The sequence below is a fragment of the Patella vulgata genome, chromosome 3 (genome assembly GCF_932274485.2).
Source record: "Patella vulgata chromosome 3, xgPatVulg1.2, whole genome shotgun sequence".
Classification (NCBI taxonomy): Eukaryota; Metazoa; Mollusca; class Gastropoda; family Patellidae; genus Patella; species Patella vulgata.
In genome coordinates, this window is record NC_065881.2 from 68,093,814 (window position 1) to 68,121,522 (window position 27,709).

At 34.6% G+C, this 27,709-nt stretch overlaps 2 protein-coding genes across 2 annotated transcripts; one reads left to right on the plus strand and one right to left on the minus strand.

Moving 5' to 3' along the window:
- The first annotated feature begins 14,966 nt into the window (after positions 1-14,966).
- LOC126815706 (AN1-type zinc finger protein 1) lies at positions 14,967-18,778 on the plus strand. The gene is made up of 8 exons (XM_050541588.1): positions 14,967-15,064; positions 15,168-15,210; positions 15,590-15,629; positions 16,188-16,315; positions 16,735-16,829; positions 17,452-17,648; positions 17,887-17,967; positions 18,468-18,778. Exons 1-8 carry the CDS (start codon positions 15,007-15,009, stop codon positions 18,645-18,647), a joined length of 822 nt encoding a protein of 273 aa, XP_050397545.1. The 5' UTR covers positions 14,967-15,006; the 3' UTR covers positions 18,648-18,778.
- Positions 18,779-20,481: 1,703 nt separating this feature from the next.
- Positions 20,482-27,709, minus strand: LOC126815137 (uncharacterized). Its single transcript, XM_056099308.1, has 7 exons — positions 27,356-27,709; positions 26,422-26,553; positions 25,050-25,189; positions 24,289-24,548; positions 23,074-23,225; positions 22,100-22,254; positions 20,482-20,875 (listed from the first exon to the last, which is right to left on the minus strand). Exons 2-7 carry the CDS (start codon positions 26,533-26,535, stop codon positions 20,617-20,619), a joined length of 1,080 nt encoding a protein of 359 aa, XP_055955283.1. The 5' UTR covers positions 26,536-26,553; positions 27,356-27,709; the 3' UTR covers positions 20,482-20,616.

Here is a 27,709-nt window from a genome sequence, read left to right on the forward strand (position 1 = left end):
TCTATATTCACTATTTATGAAGCATATAAAGACTCACAATGGTAGTTATATTTACAAAATATAGACCAATATAAATAAGTTTCTTTGTTTTTCTTTTTTTTTTATTTATTTATATTTTTTTTTTATCTATGAAAGGTATTCTGTTTAAAGAAGAAATACGTTACCTACATGATGTGTGACGAAAACTAGGCTAATGAAGTAGCTTGCATTATTCTACTACTTTCCTAGTCTAACTCACTGACATTTATGCCAGTATCCATTTCTAGAAGGGGGTTACTATCTTCCAGGCAGCTGGTGCACAGATTAGTACAATTAAATATAATGTTGACGTCTTGACGTAAAACGGTGCCCATACGAAACACTTACCCTAAAATGGTAATTGTCTCGCCCTAATAGCTGACGCATCTATACTTTCTATATAAGACAGAGCGGGGTTGTATTTCCCTTCAGGCATCATTCGGAGTTCGGAGGGGAATATCATACCCACAACATAACAACATAAACAGTGTTCCAGAGTCAGTTAATTGATGATTGAAATAATTGATCCCACAACGTGAAGTCAAAGAAAGTCCTAGACGAAAGTGTCACATCCATAGTGTCACAGCCTAGGTCTTATTTGGAGTCCGTGACCAGGATAGTCACATCTGTCCCCATAGTATCACATATAAACAAGGGGTTTTTTTTATTATCCATAACAAGCGATGTCTTACTAAGTTCGAAATACCACTTTAGACAGAAATGCGTATGTATTTCGAAAAACTTTGGCGATAATTGAACAAAATTTATATGTATAATGTTTCTGAAAGTTCTTTAAATGCACAATATTCTAGACTAAAGGGCAAATATGGACTATCATAGACTATATCGTAAATAATACCCTTACCTAAAAGCCATATTGGTCAAAAATGTATTACAAATTGACCATCTATATATACATGTATAGAGTTCACGTTGCTTTAATTGATTTAGTTGACCATCTATATATACATGAATAGAGTTCACGTTGCTTTAATTGATTTAGTTGCTTTATTTATTGTCGTAGAATCGCCTGTTAGTTCTTTTAACATTATCTTTTAAAAAGATAACTCATATATTATTACATCAATGAACATCGAGCTCAGATTGTGTCTGATTTAGATTTTTTTTAAATTGCCTTTTAAACCCCCAGTTTTTTGTTATTTTGTTAAATTTAAATAAGGAACGTGTTTATTGGGCTTCTGATGCATTCGTGCTTTAATATAATATTTTAAATTTTTTTAACCAAAAGGTTAATCTGCGTCTTGATTGAGTGGAGTGTGTCAATAGATCAAATACAATATAATATTCTATACAGATCAATAATACATTATATATTATGATGGTTCTATTACAGATTGAAAGACAGTCTATAATGGTTTTATAAGAGGCGTTTTCTTGTAAACACTAAGTTGACCCGGACAATAAAAGTAACGAGTTAAGAACGGGTTGTTTAGAAAGATTAATAAAAAAAAATGAGTGGCAGGTTGTCATTCCCTTGATATTCATTTCACTAAAGTGGTTGGTGCAGAAAAGTAAGACGTTAAACCCCATTTCATTTTATTTACACCATTCATTCTTTATTAAATTTATTTCCTTCTATTGAAACCACGAAGTACATCTGGATGATAATGTAATCACAGTGCACGACGTGATCGACAGGGGATGTGTATCTAAAAATAGGAATGGAATAAAAAAACAAAACAACAGCGGTTCCGTGTAAAAACTGGTAGTGCCCGTAAACTACCCCGTGGTTTATCGAGGTTGAAGAGGAATGGATGGAAACACCCTTGTCCGCGTCAAAAGCTCCTGTAATAAAAATTTAACTATAGAAATATGAAAATTACATTATGTAATTCTCAAAATAACGATGTACCTTACGTATCGGTCACACACTTGTATACGCAACTATATCTGTAGTGTTCCAAGTTTTAAAACTTTTTCGATAATGTTGAAGCCTCAAATTGCCATTGGACACGAGATTGTTTTCCTGCTGTCATTCTAATGTTATAATTTTGCCTATTAGATTGCGTGCTATCTATGGAAGAATAAAATCGTCGATTAATTGTTATAAGATAATATGCTTTTTGATAATATGAGTCATTTATTGGACCTTTCATAGAGTGCAGGTCGACTGGCAAACCGTCAGCTAGGCATATGTTTAAGTTGAATATGTTAACGTGCATTTCTTGACTTTGGCCGATTAGTCACTGATAAATATTTTGCATACTTGCACATTTATATTTAATTTCTTTATCAATATATCTTGACAAGATGATTGATATGTATGCCTTCTGTTACATTTCATTCGATATTAATTTTAGAGCACCATTATCTGATTGAATAATAAAAAAAAGAACGATTAGTACAATCTTCAAAACTTATATGTATCAAAGAGAATACTAAATGATGTCACATTTATCAAAAAGGAAAATAAAATGCCACAGAATACTTCATAAATCGAAGACAGTTGGAGACTAAAGGGAGACAACTTAACAAAATGTGTTTGGGTGGGCTAAACACTTACGCGCCCCGATCCTTCTGAAATTAATTGTTATTTTGTTAGTTATTTAAGACAAATTATTACATTCCAGTGAAAGTATTAATAGTAACAGGCTAATAAGTCTCATAGCCTTCTTCTTCTTATACTTCTTCTTGGTTCTATAACGCCTGCTCCCACAAAAGTGACATCGCAATCTCCCAGCTATTAGCAGCTATTTGTGGATAGATTTGGTGGCTACACACGTCTTCTCCGTAAATGGACTATATATTACGTGATAAGATTCCATACTTAAAAACATCGTTGCTAGATTTTGCGTCAAGAGAGAATAATTAATACTTTGGTTTAATTTTAAGAAACAGGCGTGGAATTTCCTATAACATAAGCAAAATAGCTTTGGATTCGCCTAACCTATCAAAAATCCCAACGCTGCCTGTGACTTTTTCTAGAAAATGCTCTTAGGTCAGAGTTTTTGAAAACTTTCTTGTAAGGAGCAACATTGTCACCGAAACCTTGTAAAAGGTCTACCAGTCTGATCTTTTTCCCGGTTTTATTATCCCGGTGGGAGGGGGGGGGGCAGAAAAGTAGAACGTTAAACCTTAAACCTCATTTCACATTGTGTTTGAAATCAATAAATCACTTCAGCATTAACAAGATATATTTGGCTACAGAGTTTATTAAACGTAGTATTCTCCCTTGACTAAGATTGTATTAGAAATATAGTTCTGTTAATGCCCAACGGCAAAAATGACTTCTTATATGTCAGTCAGCCCGTTGTCCGACAGGAGGGGAGGGGGGTGCCTTGAATCTGCTGATAGAATGTGCATTCATTAAAATCGATGTTTCAAAATTTCTTTCGACCGGTATCCATCTCAGTCTATAATTTGACCATTGAAGTCATCTATCCAAATTCAGTTTTGCTTTCGTCTAATTTTATTCGTTATGGCTTAATATTTAAAGAACGCCACGAACAACTAAAATATTTTTTTTTTTAAATACAAAATTTATCCAGAATGTTCAATTTCATCGGGCATGAAATATACGCTTATAATTGAAAATATTTTGTTGACCAGTGAATGGCCTGTATTGACTGAATTTTAGTTCAGACAATAAGTGTACTATTGTGATTAACCTATTATTGTGTTTATTACAGTTGATAAGTTAAACAAACAAACTATACTATATCATAGTCATATTGATATACATTCTAAACTTTTATCATTAAAACTATAAATTACACACAATTTCCGATTTTGCAGTCATTTACCCTACATTGGCCCTGAATTTAGACTTGTTTAATTAATACATTTAGAATTTATAAGAGACAAATCGTGTACATATCTCAAAGTAAAAAATATGTAAGATTTTAATGTAAGGGCTGTTATTATTATGCAACAATAGGCATATCCGGACATACAAAATTATACTCTATAAGACAGGTTTTCATCAAACCCCAAAAAATAAAAATATATAATCAAATGTAAAACTGGCAATTGCAATACTGACTCAAATGAATTTGGTCTTGTGATTTAAAAGCATGGAAGTCAGAATAACTTGTTGACATTAATCATTTGTTATTAATTTAGAATAAATTCTCACGATTTAAGCCCCGGAACTCGCAATATTATTTAATAGTGACCATTGTTTACCTCTATACTTGTAAACAAGCCATAATTTTGGCTTCAAACCATGTATTTGAGAAAAATGGAGATTTGCAAGATTCATTAAGTTTGTAGATGACCATAATATAGTATGTTTTAATAAAGATTGCAAGTGGTTGGTTTTTATAAATAACATTGGTACTCGAAGTCTCATCATTGAGTTGATGTCCAGTACACAGTATATAGCAGTTAAACATTATGTTTTGTATATTAAATTAAACCCTATAGAAACGTGTTTTCATTCATACCCTCTCCTGCCATCAACCCGCGTTAATTTTGGAGATTACGTTTTAAACGGCGCGACAGGATTAACATTTCCTTTTCAACCGTTTTCTTCACATTGTTTGAACAATGACAAGAACATGACAATCAATTTAATGTTCATATTATTCTTAATAAGTCTGTAACAAGTCTTAAAGTGTAAAATTATAATAATATGATTACGCATACTTATACGGTAATTGAATTTATATGAGAACAATTAAAAGCTTGTCCGAGAAATCAGTTTCAGAATAATATTCTTTAAATCTTCAACAGTTTTTATTTTTAGGTATGTACTGTGAATTGAATAAGGAGAGAGAGAGAGAGAGAGAGAGAGAGAGAGAGAGATGGGGTTTAACGTTCACTCAACACAAACTAGGTTATTTCGGGACTAACATGTGGTTCAATTTTATTTCAATAATTCGCCTGCATGCAGGGGTCTTTAGCAGTGGGAGGAAATCCGGAGAACCCCGAGAAAACCCACGAGGATAGACAGGGGAACCTAATCCTTGTCACGTGCAACCGAGGAATTGAAACTAGGCCAGTTGACTCAAAGAAAGCACTAACCACTCGGTCACGCCCCCCCCTTTTTTACTACACCTGGGGGGGGGGGGGGGGTGGCCGAATGGTTAGCACGTGCGTGCTGTTTCATACGGCCTGTCATTGAGTCAACTGGGGTGGTTTCGAATCCCCGGTTGTACGTGATAAGGAGTTGGGTCGCCTATCCAACCTCGTGGATTTTCTCTGGGTCCTCCGGTTTCCTCCCACTGCTAAAGGCCCCTACGCGCAAGCGAATTGTTGAAATAAAATAAAATTAAACCATATGTTAGTCCCGAAATGACCTAGTTTGTGTCGAGTGGACGTTAAACCCCATCTCTCTCTCTCTCTCTCTCTCTCTTAATACACCTAGATCTATGATTAACCATCCTATTTATTCTGTAGGGAATTCTCTTTATCACGAAAGTGTTACAAAAATTGTTTTCCTATTACTATAGCACTTAGACTGAACTGGTGCCAATCCCTAACATCAGTATGGCTCAAGAATATATGGTGTAGCCTGTAAACATTGACATCAATTAAAGTTATGAAATATTCTTGAACATTTTTAATTGTATACTGAACTATATTTGTACTGATATTTTTTTTTAGAAATTCAACTTTGACAATAATGTACGAGGGCTGTCTGGAAAGTTCTAAGTCTGAAAACGATAGGTCAATAATTGGGCATTGGAAGGACTAACCCCAACACAGATACACGCCGACATGGTCTCCACTTTAGGGAATAATGCCACTTCCTTTTCCGCAATAAAGAAGTGGGCTGCGGAATTTAAGCGTAGCAGAGGGAGCCTTGGTCCGCGTCCCGGAAGTCCATCAACAGCAACCATTCAAGAAAACATTACCCGGGTGCATGACGTAGTGATGGCTGATCGACGACTGACCACTCGACATAGCGCCAGTGTTGTGGGCATCTCATGAGAGGGTTGAGCACATTATCGCCAACCAGTATAAGGAATGACAAAAGTTTCTGCAAGATGGGTGCCAAAACGTGTTAGTTATTCTGGCTTGCATAGACTTATTGTTGCTTTGAAATAACTAGACCTAATTCATTTAGTATTGCAATTGTCAGTTTCATTTGATTATATATTTTTGGGGGGTTTGATGAAAACCTGTCTTATAGAGTATAATTTTGTATGCTCGGATATGCCTATAGTTGCATAATAATAACAGTCCTTACATTAAAATCTTAAATATTTTTGACTTTGAGATATATACACGATATAGTCTCTTATAAATTTTAAATACATTAATTAAACTTTTTTAGGGAGGCTGAAGAAAAAAAACAAAAAAACAATAGGTTGTCAAGAAACGAAATACGAAATATAAACCCATCAGTAGCAAAATCGTTCGGCTGTCAACAAAGGTTGTCTCATAATGTTCCAAACTTTTGATAACCAAACTCAAGACATAAGCGATAACTTCGATAGGGTTCATCTTTATATTTAATCAAATAATTGCAGAAGGTTTGAAAAAAATAACAAAAAAATTAGAGCGATTACAAATAATACATTTTTAGCAAAAGCCATGACAAAACGGTTCCATGACTTTGATAATAGGCGCATGGGCACCATTTCTCATTGGGGTTGAGGGCGAAAAATGTATAAATTGAGTGATAGGCTACATATATGTGGCGCAGCGATAAACGGACCTTTTTGTGTATTTTCCTGCCCATCGAAGCCAGCGCTTATTATAGAAAAATATATTATCCTGTTAATCATACAGATGAACTCAAAGTTTATGGGAGCAATTCTAAAGATATATTCGTTTTTCCAATTCCCCTATTACATCGTCAATAACTCTTTGAATAATTACTGATGTGCGAGAGGGTTCATGTCTATGGCCGTTAAATATGTTGAATAAATTCTAAAGATCTCTGCACTGCGATTTAAAAAATTTGGACAGGTGAACGTACACGGTTAAGAAGTTGGCGTAAGAAGGGGTAAATATGAATAATCATAATTGAAAAGATTTAAAAGTAGTCATGAAATACAAAGCCGTTTGAGATTTGGGTGAGTCAGTTTATTTGGTGATTTTTTATCATTTATGGTTTTAAACCATTTAAATGAATGCCCATAAAAGAATAGTTTAGTTCATTGAATAAAGTGGGTGGCAATTTCCTACAAAATAAATTATGTCAATAAATATTTGACAGACTGCAAACATCCGCTCTAATTATACAAATGCTCTGTATATAAAAGTGTTGTCACATAAATTGGATTAAGGTAAAAGTTGAAAAATTAATCCAAGTTTAATGACAATAAAGATAACCAAATAACTGTGTAGTATTAGAATGATGATTCCCATAATCCTATAGGACAAATCGTTTCCTGTAACCATTGTCTATATGCCACACAAAGAACTTGGAGTTACCAAGATATATAAAAAAAATTGCCATACTAAACAATTCTAATACTAAAACAATAAAATAAAACAATCGCGAAGTTATTATCCTTGATTTCGAAACCATCTGCTCAACTTATTCAGGGTTGAGCTTTCGTTCTTTTGGTGTTCGTTAGCCCGATTGATGCAAAACAGTGTTAACCCTTATGAGAATCACATAGCAGGTATCAAGGGGTCCATATGGACCCCAGTTATAATTCAAAGTTTTTACGTACAGATATATTTGAATTAAAAGGCAGTGGTTTATTTTTTATTTTTTTCATATTTGACAACTGAAAAACAACTAAATTATTATACAAAGACATTTTAGTGACATTTGGAAATACTTTGTGTACTATGTGATAAAGAGGTTAAATGGCAATTCACGCTTGATACAAAAAAAATTGAATAATTGGAATTCATTATTTAATTTTTGGTATTTGTTACATGCAGATGTTAAAAGAGAAAATACTCTGGCATACGCAATATGGTATCAGGCAGCAAAAACATTAGCAAAATCCCTACTGTGAGTTGTAAGTTAGGGGTCCGATTGGACCCCTTGTTCCCTTCAAGCGTTGGGCCTGATTTGCATGTAACAGAACTCTGCATGTGGGAAGCAGATGAATACCGAACTCTTCGCTATACGTGTAAAAATGTATCTGAGACAAAGTCACTAAATTTCAGAAAGCAGTGCCCAGTAGTTATTACAAAACACTATAAAACATGTGCATGAGGTCTACGGAGACCCCACGTGCACTGACAAGGGTTAATGGACATTTCATTACGATCAACAAGGGTTTCACATACTAGTACATGTATAAAATTACGTAACAAGGCAAGACTAAATAAAATGTTTTATAGCGATATATAGGTTGTCTGCGATATCAACTCGGTGGAAGCGGGCGTTAAATAAAGCTATTTCACACACACATACATAGGTTGTCTTAATCTGAATTATGTCACTTAAATAAAGGTTATTGCGTAAATATTTGATTTCTGATTTCTAGAATAATTGACACACCTGTAAGGTTGTAAAAATTAGATTTAGTATACTTGTTACTTTCTAATAATAACATTAACAACCAAACCGATTCATAATTTATGGTGCAATTTGCTTTTGACAAGAGGACGACAAGTCGCCTTCGGTTTAAAGATCTATCGACGCTTCTTGATTCATGAACAGGTTTACTTTACTGCCTAGAATCAACCAAGGAACGGTCCACAGAACCAAACAAAGATAATGAGACAACTAATAATCTCCAAATAACCATGGCATGAACGCACAAATTGATATCCAAAATCAATGCGAAACTCAACACCACAGTCTCCAACGAAACCATCTCCATCATCAACAAAATGTAAGAAATGACATCGCAAAATAATCGCAAAAGCACAGTATAGTTTTATAATATCCGAAACGTAATCTCCTTAAGCAGTGACAGAACATGGCGAGGGTAACATACGCAAATGCCACAGGGGTCCGGCGATTTGGTAACAAAAATTTTTTTTGTTTTTTTTTATATTGTGTATAGAAAAAAATAATGAAGACCCATTTCCCCAAAATATACTCCACAGACCACCATTTCAGCGTCATCTTGTCACTGGGACCCGGTAGCTACTCTGCCTCAGGGCCCGGTGACCTCGTTTTCCTAACCCCAAGCAACAGAATATTCTTCTAAAAATAGAAAAAAAAGAAACAAAAGGAAATGATTTTAAAGTCGTAAGAACATACCATTAGATTGGCTAAAAACATAAGAGGGGACCACAAAACGATCTTCAGGACACCAGGGTCATAATCTTGATCAAGCCACAGTAACCCCAAATTATCTCCATAGAAACAACCAAGAAAATAATCAAATTTGCCTTGAAATAAGACCCTGTTCAGATATAAATATTCGATTAGTTTCTCTTCGATAAAACATTATTTGGTTTTAAGTCTAGTTGGGTACGTCTAAATTTTGACTCGTCGAGATTACCTTACAATTTTTCTATGGGTACCGCTTGTGAGGGAGGGGATGGGGTGGTAGGTTAGTCCATATTGTCTTTATCTAAGCTGACAAGAAAAACTGATGTTATTGAGAACCATATTCCCAATTTAGGCTATCTATGGTAACAATGGTATGGATTCACCTTTAAGTCTGATGATATGTTTACTGTGAGAGATAAAACGACTAGATATTGATATAAATCAACTATAAATGAGAAGAGATGAGACTCTAACTTGTTGTTCAATTTACTTAACACTTTCACAGATCAGATTTGTGCGTACTTAAGGTTTATTGTATTTGGGGGGGTTGAAAGGTCAGAGGACATCACATCGTTGTTTCAAGATGAGTTTACAACAAACGTGAATATAATAAGCGCGTGAAACTCACTGAATATTATATGATGTTATTGGTCAAGGAGTACGGATTATAAATAATACAAGATTAAAACAATCGATTTATCTATACCGATTGATTTATAATTTTCAAAATAAGAAATCGTGTCAAGTTGACTTCGGTGAAAATTTAGATTCGATTTTGGGATAAAGCGCGACACCGTCAAAGCAATCTTTGGAAGCTATTGCGATATCGAACAAATCGAAGAACATCAAACAACTTCATCAGAAGAAGATGGCGTGTTGAGCTTCTATATCATCAATTATAAAACAGGTGAAAAAGAGTGGAAATTGAATTCTATAATTATCACGGGGAGACGATGCCTGTCATCACGAATCATAAAAAACTTAGCACCTGCAGTTCACAGACATCGAGTGAAAAGAGTATTTACAGTGACAGCATCAGAGGTGTCAGCATCTTATCTCCAAAGACATCGTTTGAGGAGAGGTTTCTTGAAAATATTTTAGCCCTGGAGAATACATTCGGTCACAAAATGGTTCGTCGACCAAACAGAGTGAGTTTACGGGGGTCCGTTCCAGGCACGTATTATTCAAACGGAAAAATTAATGTGAAAACTATAAACAATTATTCTAAAAGATATGAAACAAACAGAACTTCTGACTCAAAACAAACAGAAAAGAAACTTTCCGGAGATCTTCATCGGAAGAAGTCGGAATCAAATAACAAAAATCGTGATTGTTTGTCAAGATTATCACTTTATGATCCAGAGAACACCGGAGATTATTGGATTCGGAAGAAAAACCTGCGGCTAGCCCCCGTTCTGTTGCCACCCATTCACACTGTCAAGCAATCAACACTGACACCTCGGGAGACAGCACCTCCTGCCCGTGTTCCTCGGGGTCCCATAACTGATGATGAATGGAACGAACTTCAGGAATGTCGCTACATCAGACCCGGATTAAAAAAGTTTCGACAGGATCCTAATGGACGTTGATAGTGGATAATGAAAAAAACATTTCTTGGTGCATTTACTGGGAATATAGCACCTATACTCCCATTAATAATTGATATTTTGACCAGTGTGGAATTGATCATCCTTGAATATTCCATAATTAGAGAAACAGTCTAATAATATTGTCGTTTGAATTTTAAGGTCGGGTGAAGTTTTGTGGTTCTGGCATATTATTTATTTCTAGCGTAAAAAAAAAATAATCTAAATTTAACCCGATCAATATCGAATTATTTGATGTGATAGTTTTTTTCCCCTCAGATATCCTACTAGTACCTGATATTGATGTGAAAAATCAGTGTCGTTTCAGTTGGATTATATTGATGGTGTGTTAATTTATTTAGGGTTGGATATTATCTCTCTGTATTTATGCTTCTTGTTGACAGATAAAAGTGCATTTTGTAAGAGCTAAAACCGCCTTTTTTCTGGCTTCACATGTCATATTATAGATAATTAAACATTTATTAAAATGCCAAGCCCATAATCAACTCTTTGTCATCAGATGGCTCCGATTTTAAGTACATTAGAACACCTCGACTTCGGTTATGCTGGGGAAGAAAGACTTCAGAAAAAACCCTTGACAGAAAAACCTCGGCCTGTCGGCCTCGGTTTTTCTTTTTCTCGGGTTATTTTCTTCAGTCTTTCTTTCTCCAGCATAACCCCAGTCTCGTGCTTTATCCTACACGTAATGTAATGCATAACTTTACAGATTTCTTATAACTGTGATATTTTATGAACTGTTATAAATATTGTTATACTTTATGATTACATTTTGATAATGTTATTAATTGCCGTATTAAGTAATCTGATAATTATTGTGATAGTAGGCTACGACTAGACTAGAAGTAAATATTTATGAATATTATACGAATCAAAATATTCATTTTAATAAACAACTTTTTTGTAATAAGTAAAAACATGTTTGGAGTTGTAATTCTGCAAGATTTCAGAGATTACGATATTATTACTTTTCTGCTCCATATGGGGTAATTATGAAGACTGGCAATCAGTGGGTGATGGGGGGGGGGGGATTTTGCCAGGACAGCGGCGCTCGGCCTATTAAAAATATCTTGAATTCCACCTGTAAACGGTGCTGTCATTTCTGTTACGCGTATACGCCAACGTGTAAACGGGGCCTCGGTTTTTTTTGTCCAATCCTAAGGAATAGATGCTGTTCTTTGCACAGACGCCCCGGGCAGAACTGTGGGGCGTTAAACTACATTTCAGTTCAGTACCGTCATGTACCATGGAAAGAGAAACCCTATACCTGAAAATCCCGTGGAACTTTATCGAACCCGGGACCTTTCACGTTAACGAGCCTGAATCCGCGACCCCGAGTTTCGAATAATAGAAACACACGGGTAAGAGCAAAGTTTGATATGTCATATGCGCATATCCAAATGTTTTGCTCCTTACTCAGCTTAACAATTCCTTATTCATAAAGTAATCGTTCCTTTATTTCCTTTGGAAACAACGTACACTCACGAAAATAGCTTTAAATAATGCTTTAAAATATCTCATATAAAATATAATAAACAGTGATTTAGTTCACTTTATAGTTTATCAAACCAGTGATAAAATAATCTATAAAGATCCACGGAGTTGTATTGTTCATTTTATGACTGAAAAACAACCCCATTAATCTTATCAGTGGTGTTTATAATTTTACTTTATTATTTTGCTATACCTTTTCAATAAAATCACATTTTATTTGAACAATTTATAAATAATATTTCAATGATTCGCTAAGGTGAGAATATAAAGTAAACGCACATGGTCATTGGTCAGTCAGCTAGTTGATCCTCATATTCCTCGCAGATGAAGATATATTTTATGACAATGATGCACAGCGAGGAAACAGGAAAATTCTGAGAAACCCCGCAATTAATATTGGACACACGACCCTACTACTTATTATCTACGTAAATGCGGGATTGAACTCATGACTTCTATATGTTATGGGGTGAACTTACAGACACAGAGTCACAGAGCAGCGGTATAGACAAGAAAAGGTGGGGGGGGGGCACTTTTTTTGGTGCGAAACCCACTGCGTTGAAAATGAAAGGTGTTTTTGAATTGGATATAAGTAAGTATTTTGAGGAAATGCGTACTGAATCCTTTTAAATGTCAAGGTGAATATTTGGCCGAAATTAAAGATGGGTTCCCAGAAAAGTATTTATCGGGTGGTTATTTCCAATAAAAGTATGGCAATTTTGATATATATGGATAGTAGAGATATCCAATCTTACTAGAAAAATACTGGATTCCCTGAAAAACACTCATGGAGCGTATACAGGAAAAAAATGTCAGAGTTCCCCTAATCGACAGCCCGACGATTAGGAATATCTGCACGCGTGACGTCAAAAGTTGCACGCGGAGATTGAGCGCTTGATGTACAAGTTGATAAACTTTATGAAGAGTTATATATACGTACAACACTTTCTGGGATAAAAATCACGGAAAAGGGCGCGGGCAGTGGATAATCCGAGAATTTAATTAGGATTCGATATTTGTAATAAATAGTCAGCGACTAAAGACAACATCGTCTTGTGTATGGCAATGAATTCTCCTCCGTAAGTCACGTGACACAAACATGACCTCTTTTGGTTTCCTCCCACTGCTAAAGACCCATACGCGCAAGCGAATTATTCCAATAAAAAGTTAAACCATGTGATATAATTAGGCACGAAATGACCTAGTTTGTTTCGAGTGGACGTTAAACCCCATTTTTCTCTCCCTTGACAATTACAATGTTTTGAGAAGGATTTGAAGCAAATTTATGATAAATTAATTAGTTTGACTATGTTTTTAGGCCAAATATATCATCAAATCACCCAGTTTGTACGCGGGAATGTATCTTTAAGTGATCTGGGTGAACCTAAAAACACGTGCCTCAGCGCAGTAGCGTAGATAAGGGACGGGGGGGGGGGGGCATAAAAGGTGTTTTGGATTTGGATAAGAAGTAGGCCTATTTGGAGGAAATGGGTTAAGAATGCTTTTAGCTGTCAAAGAGACAATTTGCAGGAAATTTTAAATAAATGATAATAGATCGAATTAAGTCACTTTCTGGATGACAGACCTTTGATATAATCAGTTCGTAGTAGAAAAGTAGTATATTACACGTTAAACCCCATTTCATATTCCATTTCATTTCGATCCAAGTTTCTACGACACTATATAGGACTAGGATAGCCAGCTGCAATTGTCTTATTCACGACTACAATTGATAAACACAAGACCTTTAATTCAAAGGGGTCAGTTTGGGATCAGTTTAATGGGAAATTAAGGAAGTTATAGGACAGTAACTTGTTTTGTCATCAAATGATGACAAAACGTGCTCAAAGGAAGTCCTTTGAACGCCCCACTCTGTGGCCGGAGCAAGACGGGAGACATCGCAGTGTAGCCTAGTGGAACCATTTTTATAGGATCGCCTGCCCAACGTACCACGTGGATAATCTCTATTGAAATATTGTTTTCTTTTATATTTCACTTTAATCCTAAATCTTTTTGTGACACTTTTTATACGCCCACATTTTCATGCGGATGTATATTGTCGTCGCCTCTGTAGCCCGCCTGTTTGTGGATAGTCTACAGGTCACAATTTTTATCCAATTTTGACGAAACTTGAATTCTAGGTTTATCTCCAAACGATCTCGGTTCCTGTCGATATTGGCATGTATCGGACCGTAACTTCGTGGATTATGGCCCCTGGTTGTACGAAATCACGATTTTAGCTTGTGGACAATCTAAAGGTCATAATTTTGATATTTAAAAATGTACGTTTATGCAAAGATCTGGGTTCCTTTAGTTACGGTACTTTAGTAACGAAAATATGAGAGCCCTAGCTACCTGCTCTCAGGTAGGGCTCTCATATTTTCGTTACTAAAGTAACTATAGGTTCCTTTCGATATTCGTGAAAATCGGAACGTCACTTCATGGATTATGACCCCTGGCTATACGAAAAATCTGTACGAAAAATCACGTTTTAGAATGTGGACCCTCTGGGTGAGGTCACAATTATTGTTTTCTGATTTTGTGTTAATATCCTAAAATCTTGGTTCCTTTTAATATTTGATACAGACTAGTGATGTTTGTCAGGCCGAAGCATCCTGGATTATGGCCCATGATTGTATGAAAAATTGCCTTTTTAGCTTGTTCTCTGTCAATATCTTGCAAAATGTATATTGCATGACAACCACTTGCGTTGAGAACGGCTGACTGGGATAAAATCTAACGAAATTTTCTCTTGTTCTACGGGAGATAACTCTTGGAGGGAGAAAAATGGCTGAATTTACTGAACTGGGAAAACACTGTAATGTGGCAGATTGTAATTTATTAGGTAAGACACTATTAAGTCGGTAAATAGTATGTGTAACTTGTAAGTAAGAATACAAGGATTTTCTCTGTTTTACCTTATTCACGAATGTCTGTTAATATTTCAGATTTCTTACCCTTTGATTGTGATGGATGTGGGAAAACATTTTGGTAAGATATAGAGAGTTATGTCCCTTTGCTCTGAAACCCGCTTATTCAAAAGAAAATACATAATATATGATATAGCTAGATCTAATTAAATAAAGTTCTTTTAATAATTTTTTTAAATGTTGATACAATGCTTTCTTAATGTTTAGTTAAATTAACATAAAAAAAAGTTACCTTGCCCTAGAATAGATAGATAGATAGATGTTTATTGCATCAAAACGTCCTTGAAGGACAGCATGCATACATAACACTTAGACATATACATTCAATAATACATATTACATAGACAACTCAATACATTCATACAAACAGTATACTACATGTACAACTGTACATGTATTAAATTTTTAAAAATCTTTTTTATCTTTTATGCCTATGGCAGCAAGATTCATAAAGCCACTGATAATCATCAATGTACACAGGTGAGTTGACCTGCCAGGGTAAGTATTAATGTCAGAATATCAATGCAAAGTGGGGGGGGGGGGCTGATAAGTAATTACTGGTACAGTTAGATATTTCTGTTAAGCGAATGTTTATCAATCATTGTTTTATAAAGGCTTACTCAAGTTACTGTAATCAAAATTCTATTTAGACACGTCCAATATATCTGTTAATTGATTTAATTTTGCCATGATCCATATAAATGCCTGGACATTAAGGCACCTGTCACATCAGACACAAATAATTATAATTAATTTACGTTAGTGATAGGCCTAATTTGTGCATATAGAGAGAGAGAAATGGGGTTTAACGTCCTCTCGACACAAACTAGGTCATTTTGGGACTAACATATGGTTGGACAGGCGACACTACTCCTTGTCACGTACAACCGGGGATTCGAAACCACGCCAGTTGACTCAATGACAGACTTTATGATACAGCGCGGCCATGCTAACCATTCAGCCATCCCACCCCCCTGAAGTCTGTAGTGTGACAGGTGCCTTATGTCCAGGCTTGATGATATCTCGGTTATATTTAAGCACCTAAAACCAGAAGAACATACAGAATACCATGGTGTTAAAGGGATCAACTGTTTTTTACAAGGATGTAGTAACAGAGAACTGACACCAATACCTTGTCCAAAATGTAAAAATTGTTTCTGTCTAAAGTAAGTATAAATATTTTCTCTCCAAAACCTGATCTGGTGAATCATCTACATAAAACGAATGGATCCAGAATTTCAGATATCCATATTGAACTATTGTAGTGACAATTTGCGAGCTCCAAAGGCACCAAAAAGCACACAACAGCCGGTCTGTAGAGGGCTTATTCCTGAAAATTTGGAAAAATGTGACACTGTAGATGCCGTATATATATCCTACTATTTTGGGACCAATATCCCCTAACTTGAACCTGAGCATGGGAGATCTAGACCCCCTCCCCCCATCTGCCAATAAAAAAAGGTTACTGCCTATTTTAGTTGCAGTAGGCCAATGGTATATATTTTTTTAAAGCTTATAGGTTTATAGGCCTACACAAACAGCTTGCACAGACTGTATAAAACACTTTTTACAACTTTTATTTCAGACATCGGCATGCTCAGGATCATCAGTGTAAAGTTTTAGCAGCAGAAACATTAAATAAAGTATCAAAAACGGCTGAACATGTTAAAGATATATTAGGTATGATCAGTTAAGGATATCATATTAATAGGATATATTTATCTTGGTTGTATAGTTAAAAACAGCTCACTGAAGTAACCAGCAGTTCATGTTGCTAAAAACAAATGAAATAAAATGAGGTTTATAATGTATCTTTCCGGACCAACTGGGTTAAATTTTATGCAGTGTGCTATGGTGGAAATTTTGCCTGGAGAGCAGCAATTCCACCTACCGGTATAATCTTAATTAAATTCGAACTGCCAAAGTTGTTTTTTTTTACTTGCACACTGATGAGTACACTAGTGCACCTTATTTTTTTTTTTTATCTCATCCAAATGACTAGATGCTTTTCCTTGCTAGGCCCTTTGTTATGTATCACTAACAAGGGGAGACCAGGACCTGGTTCGTGAGCTAGCACCTTTCTCGCTGAGCCACCATGGCCCCCAGAAAATATGTCTGGAGATATGACAGGAAAAGTTTGAAGTCGCAGAGATAAAATGCATATTGAGACACAGCTAGTCTTATCATAATTTATCTAAAAACAATTGCTATCAACAAAAAACTTTTAAACTTTGGCTTAGGTGCATAGGTTTAAAATGACCAAAATGAGTCCTATAAAAAGGAAAATATCTTAATGTTTCAGCTTCTAAACAACCTGTTGTTAAGAAACCAATAAAGAAGGGAAGTAAATCTGCTAAAACAGCTGCCAAGGTTGCATTAATGAAGATGAAGATGAATGCTATTGGTGATAAAGGAATCCCTGATACCGAGAAAATATATTTTCAAGTATATTTGCCATTAAAATCTCCAACAAAAACTAAAAATATATTTTTTTCAAAGGTAAGAATATCAATTTATTTAATATAATAAAAGATATTTAAACAAGATGTGAAGGTTATTCACTGGGACGTCTTTTCAAATTAATACTAGGTCAGTTACGGTACCATTAACATTACCAACTTTTTTTTTATTAAGTATTGAACAACCATCTTGTAGTTTTAACTGACCAAATAGAAATATCAGTGTTCTAAAATTAAAAGTTCTGTTACATGCATGACAAACTCTTGTTATATTATAGAAATGGAGTATAGGCAGAGTTATAGATGAGATAGCTAGTTCTACTGGTCTTACTAATACTAATAATACAGGTACAGAGAAGGTAGGATATTAATCAAATTCAAATTAATCTCTCAATGTAAGAATTGATCTATTTCAATAAAAAGTAGCCAGAATAAAGTATTGAATTGGATTGATCTAATGTGTTATTTTGATTAGTGATGGGGCAGACAAAAAAAATTAGTTCAAAAGATGAAGTGGAAGTTGACTTGTTTACTAATTTAAGGTTAATTTTTGGCTTACTGCAGAACACAAAATCAATAATGAGTTCACACTGGCTATATCTATAGTTATAATAAAAATTCCCCAAAACAAATCAATATAAAAATTCCTATGTAATTTACAATTTTGTTTTTGATCTAAATCATACCATTTTAAACAAAGCTGAAGTAATCACGTAATGTAGCATTCCAAATCTGAACTGTGTAAATTTAATATTAAATGTTTGTAATATGGACAGTAGTAAGGCACTTCTGATCACTCTTGATAAAAATTGTCTCCATTTAATATGTAGCCTACCTTATTTCTATATTTATTCTTCAGAAATTACGATTATTTAGTGGCGAAAATGGTATATTGTTAGAAACTGACTGGATACTAGAGACAATTATAGATAATGATAAATATGAAGTATATAGTGGATCAACTGTAATAATAGAATATGTACCAGTTTCATGTGGTCTAATAGAAGATATATCTTTATATACTGGTGCTGTTTCATAAATAAATAAATAAAAACTTAGCATATAACTTGGTTTATACATTTTTATTTCTTAATAGTTTGTATGGTATTCATTACACATCTCTGTTTGATCATAAAGCAAAAACACAATGTGTTAAATTAAAAATCAGAATAATTTTAAAAAATTCCATTGATTAGGACAAATTTTTTAAAAAGTGCCATTAATTAAGAATATTTATGTGAGTGTCCAAAACGTGTTGTTTCAATATATTACGCAATATCTCGCTGATTAAGAATACTTATACGTGAGTGGCATTTATGAGCAAAGAGTTATTGAATTATATTGAACTAAAATATATATTATATAGCTAGCAAAAAAGAAAGTTGTTATTGAACAGTTGCAAGTATCACATATCAACAAATAAATAAAAATATAAGAAGATTAAAGATGGGTTCCCGCGTACAAACTGGGTGATTTAATGGTATATATGGACTAAAAACATATTCAAACTAATTAATTTGTCATAACTTTGCTTCAAATCCTTCTCAAACATTGTAATTGCGAAGGAATGTCCTGCTATAAAAATTCGATCAAACCAGGTCACGTTTACGTCACGTGACTTACCTCTCTTGGAAGTCAGAGGAGAATTCATTGCATACATAAGACGACGTTGTCTTTAATCGCTTACTATTTATTACAAATATCGAATCCTAATTAAATTCTCAGATTATCCACTACCTGCGTCTTTTTCCGTCATTTTTATCTCAGAAAGTGTTGTACGTCTAACTCTTCATAAAGTTTATCAACTTGTACATCAAGCGCTCAATGTTCGTTTGTGACCTTTGACATCGCGCGTGCAGAAATTCCTAATTGTCAGGCTGTTGATTAGGGGAACCCTTACATTTTTGTCCTGTATACGCTCCATGAGTGTTTTTCGGGGAATCCAGTATTTTTCTAGTAAGATGATATCTCTACTTTCCATATATACCAAAGTTACTATACTTTTATTGGAAATAACCACCGATAAATACTTTTCTGGGAACCCATCTTTAATAGAAATTAAAATTATTTGTATATCTGTAAAGAATTCGAAAAGGGCACAAATTAAGAATAAGTACCCTCAAGAAGATTAATAGAAATGATAAGAATTTGTATAAACAATCCAAAAATGACAAATTAAGAATAAGTACACATGAAAAAATAGAATTGATAGGAATTTGTATAAACAATTCCAAAATGGCAAATTAAGAACAAGTATCCATGAAAAGATTAATATAACTAAAAGCAATATTTTTACTAGAACAATCCCAAACTGGCAAATTAAACATACATTATGCAAGAGCTAAATCTGCCTATTGCAGGTCTTTCTTTAGGCCTGAAATATTATCTAAATTATTAATTAGACATTAATTAACTTATCCAGACCATAATCATCTCTCGATGTCATCGCTAGCCTGCGATGTTTATAGGATTAAGTTCCGATTTGCTGTTTGATTTTCATTCATGATTTAATCATGAGATGGTTAATCGAGACTATGTCTTTTATCGCACCGACTTTAGTAATGATGAACAATAAGGCTAGGCCGAAAATTCAATTGCTAAAATCTTGGTTCAGAGTGGATCAGTTTGACTGAAATTTTCAGCAAATTTCTTTTACATTATCTAGTTTTTAACTATTATAGTGAGAACTGCCAGCTCTTTATCTAATCTTCTGTAATGTATCTTTAAGAATAAGTACCCATGTGAAGATTCATAGACATGATAGGAATTTGTATAAACAATCCCAAAATAGCAAATTAAGAATAAGTACCCATGAGAAGATTAATAGAAATTAAAGTAATGTGTATTACTATAAACAATCCCAAAATGTCAAATTAAGAATAAGTACCCCATTAGAAGAGTAATGAAATTAAAGGAATTTGTATTACATGTACTATATAACTATAGAAAAGGGTTCCTGTCGCATGTGGAGTGAAACAGTAACACAATATTGGACTTAAGAAACAATTTTAAGTTAATGATTTTACTATATGATCATAAATATCAACGGGTGTAGTATTTTTGTTATCAGGGAATGATTCAATGAATTTAATATATTCTGGAGGTAACATGGATTGTTTAGCACCTCTTATAACGATATCTTTATATTGTGGGGACGGTAGAGTCTCGCCAGTTGGTTCACCCTTCATCTGGTATGTCAAACAGGTATATGTTGCTCCCTTATCATCACAAACAGTTACTGTTATCGGATTATAGCCCCATTCTTGTCTGTAAAATAAGTTGAGGTGTTATCAGAAAATATTTGTATTAAAATTGGTATACAAATCGAGTGTTTCTATGATTTAAATATAGAAGATTGATATTATACAGGAATCTAAGATACCTGGCAGAAGCGTTCATGAAGTGTCCTCAAAGATAGTTAGGAGCGAACGCAAGACTTTTTCTCCTCAGCAATAATGAGACCTTTTTGTCACCCTGCCTTTCAAAGAGAAGCAGGGGACTATTAAAATGGGTCTGTCCATCTGTCTGTCTGTCTGTCCATCACACTTTTTGGGACACAATAACTTTCCTTCTAATAGAGCTAGAATCTTCAAACTTGGTTTAGGTGTGTATTAGGTGAATGCCTTGATAAGCAATTTGATTGGTTGATGCTTTAGGACACGATAACTTAAGTTCTAATTAAGTGAGAGTGATGAAACTTGGTGTATAGTTTCATTACATCAATACCTTGAATAATTTTGATAATGAGCTTTTTCTGCTCAGGGTAAGCAGAGCGATAAGCAATTTGATTGGCCGAGACTTTGGAACACAATAATTCTCCTTCTAATTGAGATAGACTGTTCAAACTTGATGTAGGCGTTCATTAGGTGAATGCCTTGATGGAGTTCGAAGACGAGCATTTTCTGCTTAAACTAAAACTTTAAAACATAACAACTCTGCTTTTAATTAAGGTAGAATGTTTAAACTTGATGTCGATGTTCATTAGGTGAATGTCTTGACTGAGTTCAATGATTAACATTTCTTCCTAAAGCTAAGCAGAGCTAAGTAATTTCTTTGGCCGATGCTTTGGTTTAAGATAACTTTGCTTCTAACTGATGGAGAGTGATGAAACTTATGTGTATAGTTTCACTACCAGGTACTTTGATCGTGAACAATTTATGCTTAGACTAAGTATAGATAATCAGTTTAATTACTCAATACTTTTGAAAAGGATAAATGTGCAATTAATCAATATGTGCCATTTATTTATTTATGGATTTTGGTGGGGGACATTACAATTAGCCTCACTGATGGCTTCTGTTTGATAGTATAGGCCTGTTCCTTTTCAATAACTCTAATTGAACATTTTTAGACAGCCTTCAGAAAACTATTCATTCTACATTTAGTTTTTTGAAGCATAAATTCTATGGGACAAAAACATATTATTTTGTTAAAGAATTACAATGGTTAATCTATTTAACAATTTGAAAATCCTGGCGATTTTTAGTATACCTATCTAAACTTGGTCGATCCTCATCTTTCAGTTCCCATAAAGATCCCCAAACATGGCTTGACGGATCTTCAGTAATGTTAGCAGCACACCCTTTCCAGCAAGCCTCTTCAGGTGAACTATCTTGATTGCCCCAACTAAAGAGGAATTTATAACCCTAAAATATATAATACAATAAAACCTGAATATATAGTTGCATTTCAGTAATCATGAAAAGAATCCCTCCCTCCCAGTGGTTTCCATATTAGATTGTATTTGAATCTAGGATAAAGTTTCTGCAGACTGACCAATCGAGTAGATAGTACCTCGTTATTCCCATAAGATGTTTTATTATGCATACATCAATTATTCAACACCGTCATGCACTATCACTGAATTTGATCATTTATTAAGACCAGGAACAAATTGTTACTTTTATCTGGAAATCACCAGGGCATTGTATTAGGTGTAGTAGTCAATTGACGCATAATAAACAAGAGAGGATTGCTTGCAATATAATCCGGTACACCTTAAACAAATGTACATTGTGATCTATGTTAAACATACCTTTCAGGTGGCCAGTTTCAAGATCGATACCCGAATAGTAGGTCTGTACTGTACTATAAATATGTGATGGCTGAGATATTCTAAGATTCTTATAAATTAAGTTTTGGTTAAATCCACCATGTTCTGAGTTTCTTTGAATAACCCAAATATATACTCCAAATACAGCAATGGAGGTAAATAGAGATATCTTGCGGTGTAGAAATTGACATTATTATATTTCCAAACTGGCGTTCCATATTGTTTACGGGCCGTTAGTGTTTTTATTCAGGCATGTAAATGAATTATGAATCGTATGTTTAGTCACGCAAGATAACTACAAGGGTTTATCATAGTGTATACACATTGATTTACTCTTCTGTCTGTATCTTGATAATATATATTGTTCTGATAAAAATAAAGTTGGTTGGTTAATATTATTTGGACCACCTACCTGTAGTTTGGCAATGCCTTTAAAGATTGCTGAAGGGTTTTCAATATGCAACCTTTCTTTGAGCAAGTTGCTCCCAAAGGCAAAATATAAAAAGGTCCTCATTGATAGTTTTCGGGAACCGATTGACGAAATATAAAGTGTGACAAAGGCTTCTCAATCGTATAATAAACAGACTAGAGTTAAAGAATTAATTTGTAGGTCAATTAGTTGCTCCGTTTTTCTACGGCAACCCATTGATGTCAATTTTATAGGCCCACATCGGCCGTCATGGTGGTTTAGCGATGAACTACAACTCAGCCAATGCAAATCTTTGGCGTGTTGGTTATGGGCGCAGATATGAGTAAATGTTCATTCAGGCATCCATAATTCTCCAAACATCTTAAATCAGGTTCGTCGAAACGTCCATGCAGCAGGGGGGCAACGGGGTAGGACAGAATGTTTTCTCATCATGGGGTTCACCCCTGAGAATTTTTTTGAAATTCTGGTGCAGAAACGATAAAATTTGTCGTTTTCTGACCGGTTAACATGAAACCCAATCAGGTCATAATACAGCCCAAGTCACTAGAAACAAGATTCGATTTGGTGAATCCAGAAAAATGGAGTACTAGTGTTGTGCATTGTCAATATACTAGTTCTTACTAAGGCGGCAAATTAAGCCAACGACTGCTTGGTCCATGCGCAAGTGCCCGGAATTTGAATTGGATCGCTGTGCGACAATGGCTACTACTAGCCATGTGGGGCCAGGCGTCCAGGTTCCATCTAAAAGAGGGACTCGTTGAACCATCTCATACTCGAAGGCTTAGAAAGATATGCGACAGGGCAATTGACACGTGCTTTTAACGGCAGGAGGGCATTTGCTCACATCGCTAGGGCGCTCATTATCTTAGTTTGTACAATGTAATCTAATGGCAATGGTAATGTACTTTGTATGCAAGTAATTATGATATTTCTCTCTTGCTTAATATAAGAACTTATATTTTGCGGTGTATTCTGTAATATTCTGGATGATTATTTCGGAACAAAGGGCGGTATCCTATCTGCCCAGTCTGTATCAAACATCAAAGAAATATTCTTGCGAAGAATGAGAGAGGAACGGTCTAGCATGCTATATTGTTGCCAAAAATAACACAAGCAGGTTTAAATCTTAAAAAAGTAGTTTTTATTTGTTACAGGTAGAACGTGGGTTGGCACCATGTATTATTATTTACTGTCGACGGTGACCCAAACTTTCTAGGACCTGTGAATACAAGGCATGGGGTCCATCATAACCATTATCTTCAAAAGATTCCAAAACTGTGATATAATCTTCAGGAATTCCACTTTGCCTGGCACCTCTGATAATTATATCTTTATACTGAGGCGAAGGTCGTTCACCCGGGTGATCACTTCCACCCATCTCAAATACTAGACAAGTGTATTTATTACCAAACTGGTCTTCCACTATGACATCTATATCATTCAGTTTACACTCCTGGCTGAAAAAAAGGACAACCGTCTCAATATCGTTATAACCAGTAATAAACTTATTTAAAAAGTATTTTATCTTTGATTTAAAGCGAGAATTTCATATTTTTTAAGAAAGTCAAAACATAATTATTTCTATGTCTTTTGCTCAATAGGTTATCAACTCACTATTATGCGACCATGGGCATTATTTCCCACCCTTAAAAATCATTGACACAGGAAATAATAACACAATTACCTCCCTTGTTTTCCTATTGTTTCCATGCATTAGCTACCTTCAAACGTTGGAAAATGAAGTTGAAAATGATATTTTTGCCAATTTCTCAGCTGGCAATAGTGAATTATAGGATTACTCTTTAACAAGGTAGGACGGTTTATGGATACTATCTATTTTAAGGCTTTATTTTAATAAATTTTTAAAATATAACTTAAAAATATGAAATTGTAGCTTTAAGAGTACACATTTATCTATTTACAGGAGTTATAAAAATTATGTTCAAGATTTCACTCACTTTTTCAGAGCATCTTTATCTCCCTTCTCTAATTCCCATACCACTCCCCATGTAACACCTGGATCTGGTCTAATAGTAGCACACGGTCCATGCCAATCGCCTGGTAAAGGCCAGATACGATCAAATGTCAATTTGTAGCCCTGTCAAATATATTGAGATCATTTTAATTGTATAAAGAATAAAAGCCAAAGATGACAAGAAGTCGCTTTCGATCAGGGGTAGTGGTTTTTATACGTCCATGTATAGCCTACTGTTCCGGTTTCCTCCCACTGCTAAAGACCCCTACGCGCAAGCGAATTATGAAAATAAAATTGAACCATATGTTAGTCCCGAAATGACCTAGTTTGTGTCGAGTGGACGTTAAACCCCATTTCTCTCTCTCTCTCTCTCTCTCTCTATAGCCTACTGTATGCAATGGATGTAAAGTGTGATTAGCGGATATCTACTAACGCTGTATATGGTATGTTTTGAAATATCACCAATCTATATTATGCCTCCATAGCGCAGCGGTATCCATCATAGCCTTTATGATAAGGAAAAAAAACTTGTGCCAGAAGATGGGTTGGTGAGATGGGACGTTGGTTTTATAGTAACGGGAAGATGGGACGTTGGTTTTATAGTAACGGGAAGAGAATTAAAAGATGGTGAATTGGATTTATCCTTGAGAGGAGAACTGTTTGTAGAAGATAATAGTGTTTTTCGTTATGAAAAGAAACGTGATGGTGTGTTTAAAAGTGAAGGGACGTTGAGATGGTAGGTTAGATTTAAAACAAGAGGAAGAGAACTGGGTGTAAAATATCGTGTGTTGGTTATTGAAATGAGAATGATATTTGCAGTAAAGATTGTGGGTTGGTTTTACAGAGAAGAGATTAAGTAAGCAGATGATACTGGGAGTGAGTTTTTATATCGTGCAAAAGAGATTTATGTTAACATCTGTGTTGGTTATATGGTAAAGAAATGAGGCATTGTTGTAGAAAATGATGGGTTGATTTTATCGCGATTTACAGATAAATACTAATTGTTGGAATAGTTTTGCATGTGACTGGTTTCTGTTAATAACTCAGATCAGGGGTTGGTATAAAATGGTTATTATATTGATGGTAAGCAACAGACCACGATAAAGTGGTTCCGGTATTTTTATTTTTTTACCATTCATTAAACAATCGTCCAGTTTAAATATCGATATGAAGTGTAATGAATTGGTAAATGTACACTAAAGATTTATTGTCTGCGACAAATGTTCTTTCGTTAATCATCTCGTTACCAAATGACAGCCAGCTATGCTGATTTTCTATCGTTGAATTTTGTGGAGGATTATTGGTTATTCATTATTTAAAAAGTCGCAGACAAAAAATCGTTAGTGTTCACTGACCTGAAGTTTAGCAACACAAACAAATTTTTTGTATGCATTTGGTCTATCGACCAACAACCTCTCCTTCAACATGTTACTGGCATATCCAAAATGATAGAACTTTTCTTCCGACATTTTGTAGGGGTGTTTTTCCTAAAACAGAAAATGAATACAAAATGGTAAGTATAATCTTTGAATAAAGAGCACTGAGCATAAAAAAGGGTCAATAGGTATACTTGTTAAAGAGATGAAGTTTCTTTATACAATCACAATTTGATCAAAGCACAGCGAATGAATTGAAGAGGTCCATTTATTAATAAATCTTATAATGATTAAGAAGACTTGCAGTTTTTACCTATATTTATTAATCAAATTAACTGAAACTGCCTTTTTCGATCCGACAACACCAAAAAATAATTTATACCTCAAGACATATCGTGGGGTGGTGGATGCTCCTATGTGTGCCCCTGTCTGACCCCTTTTAGGTAATCGTTTGTTGTAAGTTTCTCCATTCCCTATAAAGTTTTATTTGTTACATGCCCCTGTTGGGCTCCTTGTTTGTTGGTGACGCGAATGTGAATAGTCACTTACGAATTGAACAAGTTATTTTGGTTTCCTAATTAACAACGCGATTTTATTTGAAAAAAAAAACAACAAGGAAAGCTGTCTAAATGAGCAACAAATATAAATGATAATTCGATCATCTTCTTACTGTCAGATCTATTTAACACTGTTTAACATTGTGCCAGCATATATGAAAACCTAATTCTATTTCAACTACATGTATAAAATATGTGTACCAAGACTTAAATAGAAGGATACAGTCATTAGAATTAATAGAAACAGATATACCGGCAGGTGAGCAGGTATATATTGATAACCCAAAACTCCAAGACTTTAACCTGAAAATTAGGTTTAAAATCAAGAATTTAATAAGGAAATATAGGTGACTTACCTGGAGTTGACGGAAAATTTGCTGACGTGTGTTTCGCTGTTGTTTAAAGAGGCGACATCACTTTCATCAATAATTATATCATATTCAGAAAGACTAACGTAAAGGAACTATAACCTCTTTGATTTAGACCAAAATAAGAATACAATTGGGTTGATCTGAAATGTCAATTTTAGTTGCCGGTGATGAGTTAGGTCTTCGATTATTACAGTTTTGCTTTGAAAGGTTAAGAAGAGTCTGCGTGTTAACTTTAGTTTTATTTTTGGCTTAATGCGTTGACATCGGAGCACAAAATCGGCTATTTCTCAACACTGGCAAAAATTTAAAGCATCTTTTTATTTCAATTTATTTTCGAAA

Excerpts from the sequence above, each read along its gene's own strand:
- LOC126815706 (XM_050541588.1), top strand. The coding sequence starts at position 15,007 with ATGGCTGAATTTACTGAACTGGGAAAACACTGTAATGTGGCAGATTGT. Across the intron at positions 15,211-15,589 it reads GGATGTGGGAAAACATTTTG|CAAGATTCATAAAGCCACTG; the intron begins GTAAGATATAGA and ends TGCCTATGGCAG. Across the intron at positions 16,830-17,451 it reads ACATGTTAAAGATATATTAG|CTTCTAAACAACCTGTTGTT; the intron begins GTATGATCAGTT and ends TTAATGTTTCAG.
- LOC126815137 (XM_056099308.1), bottom strand. The coding sequence starts at position 26,535 with ATGTCGGAAGAAAAGTTCTATCATTTTGGATATGCCAGTAACATGTTG. Across the intron at positions 25,190-26,421 it reads TTTGTGTTGCTAAACTTCAG|GGCTACAAATTGACATTTGA; the intron begins GTCAGTGAACAC and ends TATATTTGACAG. Across the intron at positions 23,226-24,288 it reads CCTAGAAAGTTTGGGTCACC|AAGCCTTTGTCACACTTTAT; the intron begins GTCGACAGTAAA and ends TATACGATTGAG.